Source organism: Bidens hawaiensis, unplaced genomic scaffold, assembly GCF_021521415.1.
Source record: "Bidens hawaiensis isolate Kalapana, Puna unplaced genomic scaffold, B.hawaiensis_p1.1 tig00011733_1, whole genome shotgun sequence".
In the NCBI taxonomy this organism is placed as follows: Eukaryota; Viridiplantae; Streptophyta; class Magnoliopsida; order Asterales; family Asteraceae; genus Bidens; species Bidens hawaiensis.
The window spans coordinates 525,265-529,832 of record NW_027491929.1 but is presented as its reverse complement, the minus strand read 5'-3'; the positions used below and the strand labels follow the sequence as shown (position 1 = coordinate 529,832).

The 4,568-nt window shown below is 34.1% G+C and overlaps 1 protein-coding gene across 1 annotated transcript; it reads left to right on the top strand.

Moving 5' to 3' along the window:
• The first annotated feature begins 468 nt into the window (after positions 1-468).
• LOC143538841 (mitochondrial fission protein ELM1-like) lies at positions 469-3,926 on the top strand. The gene is made up of 10 exons (XM_077032301.1): positions 469-535; positions 862-940; positions 1,022-1,118; positions 1,252-1,401; positions 1,680-1,806; positions 2,856-2,968; positions 3,052-3,115; positions 3,197-3,290; positions 3,369-3,477; positions 3,666-3,926. The coding sequence occupies exons 1-10, from the start codon at positions 469-471 to the stop codon at positions 3,765-3,767; spliced, it is 1,002 nt and encodes a 333-aa protein (XP_076888416.1). The 3' UTR covers positions 3,768-3,926.
• The last annotated feature ends 642 nt before the right edge of the window (positions 3,927-4,568 follow it).

Here is a 4,568-nt window from a genome sequence, read left to right as displayed (position 1 = left end):
ATTTCGTTCCGAAATTAAAATAAAATAAAATTTTTAAAGAAAACAACTAATACAAGTTTTTATTAGAGAATCTACCCTTGACTTAACGTACAAAATTGACAGGGTTAGGGGAAAAAAATACTAAAATGACAAGTTTTAAAAAAGTGGAGTAGTCATTTGCAATGATATAAAAAACGGCACTAAATTTACGTAATTGAACAAATCACATGTATCAAAATGACACTTAGCCTTTAATAAAAACAAAGCTTTCAGTATTCGATTAGTATTTGTTTAGAAAAATATGAGGTTTTATAAAAAGAAAAATCAAACGTGAAAGTGTTTTAAGTGAAAAAAACGGCATCACTTACTAAAAGTATTTGGGAATATGGGAGTGAAAGGAGTCATAAAATAGGTAAAATTAAGGAATCCCAAAAACCCTTTACTTTCCGTTGAACGAACATATGGTGGAGCAGCATAAACCCTAGTAAAATGCATAGAACAGGTGTTAGACGAGCTATTATTATCGGAAAAGGGTTTGCCGGAGCTGAGAATCAATGTTATGGATTGATTCGAGCTTTAGGCCTATCTCATCGCCATTCCTTTTATGTATGCTTCTTCCTACTATTTCTCTTGGGTTTTTAACAATCAATTAATAAAACTATATGATATAAATGTTTGTTTGATCAGCGTGTTCGTAGGCCAAAAGACAACTCTTTTATACACACCCCGTTGTTCCTGCTGCTGGTATGTGAATGCTATATTATTTCTTATTAGACCACGCCAAATGGCCCGCGAGGGTCCGCTTCATAATCGGTGCGGGTTAAAAAATTTGGGTTTTAAGTAAAACGATATTTATTTAAGTAAAAAATTAAGTTTGTATAGATGATATTGCAGATCAATCTGATATCTTAGAGGCTGATGCTCAGGTTATTGCGACTGATATCAGAGAGACCTTTGACAAGTATGCTTTGTTTTTATTTAATTGTGATCGGTTGATGTTATTTGGATCCAAGTTTTTGATGTTTGTGTCTTTCAGTTTTAGAGATGGTCCTGTATTGGTGGTTGCATCCGGGCAGGATACGATATCTGTTGCAACTTCAATTAAACGGTTAGCTCCGGACCATGTTTTCACCATACAGGTTTGACAGGGAACCGTTCATTGTTATGTTGCTCTGATTGTTCTTAATACTTGGTTTATGCATAGTTTGATCCGGCACGTGATTTAGTCAGAGTTGGCTACAAATGACCTGTATTGTTCTATGATGGTTGTAGATACAACACCCGCGGTCACATTTGAGTAGGTTTGATATGGTGATTAGCCCTCAACATGATTATTATCCCCATACTCCCGAAGGAAAGAAACAAATTCCTTGGTTTCTTCGTGGCTATATTACTCCTCGTCAACCTCCGAGAAAAAATGTGGTTGGTAACATTGTAGCATCTAATGTATTATGTGTATTACTATGGTTGGGTCAAATCACTTAATGAGTACAGGTCGGTTTGAACCCACAAACGCTTTCAGTTCATATTTTTTGAGTTGTGTAAACATGATCTGGAAAGTTTATTGTAACAATAGCAACTTAGTTTTTTTAATCAACCCAAATCAAATCAAATTTGTTACATTATGCAAGTGCCAACAAATGCATATCATATTTGGGTTGCAAATATACTTATGAAGCTGGTTTTATATACAATTCTAGGTCCTAACACTTGGAGCCCTTCATCAAGTTGATTCAGATGCTTTACAATGTGCAGCCTCAGCCTGGCATGATGAGCTGGCGCCGTTGTGCAAACCGTTGCTTGTGGTCAACATAGGAGGACCTATTCGTGAGTCTGTTTTCTGATTTATTTTCTTGGGAGAATTTCATATATAACCAATTCAAACTTAAAATATCAGATATTACCCAAGTTAAATGAATTTTTGGTTAAGGACTATTTTACCCCTATCAAATATATATATTTTTTTAAACCTATCTTAAGTTATATCAAGATCTAATAAAGTTTTAGGATTCTTGTTTGTACTTTGGTTCTTAATAGTTGTCCATTTGATTCCGTCGTCTCATTGATTCCATTAGGTTTGGTACAACAATCGAAATCGTTTTTGTAAAGCAGTCGATTTCATTGATTCAAGTGTATTCCTCAAATTCAAGAGTGAACGCAAGTCAGCTTCTTGATGAAAAGATTTGGGTGGTGGGATGGTACCAGCTATGTAAAAGAAATTCATAAAATATCATATAAAATGTATAAGGTTAAGTTTTACTTTGTATGAAATAAGTAATATCATATTTTGAAAGAAAAAAAAAACATTGTTGATGGGTAAATAAAAAAAAAATTAAGGTTCAAATATGAAATTTTAAAGCTTTAGAAAAATAAGGGTAAATTTGTCATTTCATGATTTGCTTTCAATGAAATAGTTAAATATGATAGTTTAACTAGTTTTTAAGTGCATATTGATATTTTAAGTTTGAGTTGGGTATATATGAAATTCTCCGTATTTTGTTGGTTTTCTTCTCCTAAAAAGTCGTTCCAATATGTGATAAAAAAAACTGACTTTATATAAAAATATGACTATAGTTGATAGAAAAGATTAAAAGAAGTTGGTTTTGGTCGTTTTATTTTTTAGTTACCTGAATAATAAGTATTGTCTACAAACAAGTAACTAATTTTTTTCTCCACAACTATGAAAACTTTTCAGTGTTTACTATTCTAACCAAACTTAATTTTGTTTCTGCTTATTACAACTTATTTCCTCATTTTAAGCACATCCAAATACCAACTTCTGCATTTGTTTATACCATCATAAATTAATATGCAGAAAACAACCTCACTAGTTTTCTGAATTAGCAAGGCTGTTTGGACTTTTGTACGCACTATAGGTCACTGCAAATACGGTGCTGACCTGGCAGGGCAGTTAACAGCATCATTAATGAATGTTCTCCCAACTTGTGGGAGCATTAGGATTTCGTTTTCTAGACGGACCCCGAAGCAGGTACGGATTGTTTCTGTTATTAATCAACTCATAGTCAAATGTAAAACATAAAATATTTTTGTAAAGTTTTAACCAACAAACAGGTGTCCGACATACTGGTAAGAGAATTTCATAACCACCCCAAGGTTTACATCTGGGACGGCCAAGGTACCACCATTTTCAGTTGTTTCAATTATTATAAAACAATAATAAAATATATTAATATGGTGAATACATGATACTGTGTAGATCCGAATCCACACATGGGCCATTTAGCTTGGGCTGATGCTTTTGTGATTACGGCTGATTCAGTCAGCATGTTAAGTGAGGCTTGTAGTACGGGGTAATAAGCATATTCGGTTTCTTCAAAATCTTGTCAAATAATCAGTTTTAGTTATTATATTACTTTTTAATGTTTCAGAAAGCCTGTTTATGTAATTGGAGCTGAAAGGTGCACATGGAAGTTTGCATACTTCCATAAATGTCTACAAGAACGAGGGATGGCGCGACCATTCACTGGTGACGAGAATGTAAGTTTTAACAAATGCAAAAGACGTTTACTCTTAAAAAAAAATTATAAAGTACGCCTTTAGTTTCTGTGATTATCTAAAAAGAATGGATTTCATCCAAACATCACAAGCAAGTCCTTACATTGTTCAAATTTAAGGTTTCTGTTATTTTGTTAAACTTTCAACAAGTACATGGTGTTATTGTACAGATAGCCAAAGCCTGGACCTATCCTCCCTTACAAGACACTGTGGAAGCAGCGGAGCATGTGATTCAAGCACTAGCCAAACGTGGCTGGAATTTGCAGCCTTGACGGGTTAGAATCGTATTGATGGTCAAGCGTTTCCTTGACTGGGTTTATGGACCTGCATCAAGGGTTTCGTATATTGGTGATACAACTTGATCATGAAGCTTTTTGTTATTATAGGAAAAGAAGATGCCATTCGCTTGATGAGAAATAAAAAGGAATATCGAAAATTTGAGTGGCTGAAGCCGAACAGAAGCAGCTACTTTTGAAGTGATAGAAAGAAAAGTGACGTATGGAATGGGAGAGTTAAAGTCGAAAAGAGGATTCCTCACTTCTTTCTCATTTAAAACTGTGCATAAGACTTCCATTTCAACAAGTTAGGACCTTGGAACGCTTTTGTAGAGGAATGAGCATTTTGTGCTATAAATAACGCCTGCAGCTTTGGTTAGTGATCTTTTGAATGTTTTTGTTTCTGTTGGAATTGGTGGTATAAAACCTATCTTTTGTGTTGATTGTTTCTAATTCTACTTGGTTTAAGTAGATGTGCTATCTAGTTGATGCTATAATGGCATGATTATGGAATGCAGTTTTAGTCTTTTTGCCATGAATATTGGATGTTATAATTCAATTCAAAATTTATACATGAAGATTTAGTTAGGTCACCTCCTTCATAGATATAATGATGATAGTAATATGGCAAAGTTAATAAAAGCTGAGATAGAAATCCAGGTTGTTATTTGGTATTACACTAGAGGAATTGGACGTGCCATTGTGAGTGAAAGGTGTGACTAGCCACCTTATTTGGTATTACTCGAGTTGTAATGTGTCACCTTTTGATTGCAAGTGATGAGTTGCCAATTGGTTATA

Excerpts from the sequence above, each read along its gene's own strand:
- LOC143538841 (XM_077032301.1), top strand. The coding sequence starts at position 469 with ATGCATAGAACAGGTGTTAGACGAGCTATTATTATCGGAAAAGGGTTT. Across the intron at positions 2,969-3,051 it reads CTAGACGGACCCCGAAGCAG|GTGTCCGACATACTGGTAAG; the intron begins GTACGGATTGTT and ends ACCAACAAACAG. Across the intron at positions 3,478-3,665 it reads CATTCACTGGTGACGAGAAT|ATAGCCAAAGCCTGGACCTA; the intron begins GTAAGTTTTAAC and ends GTTATTGTACAG.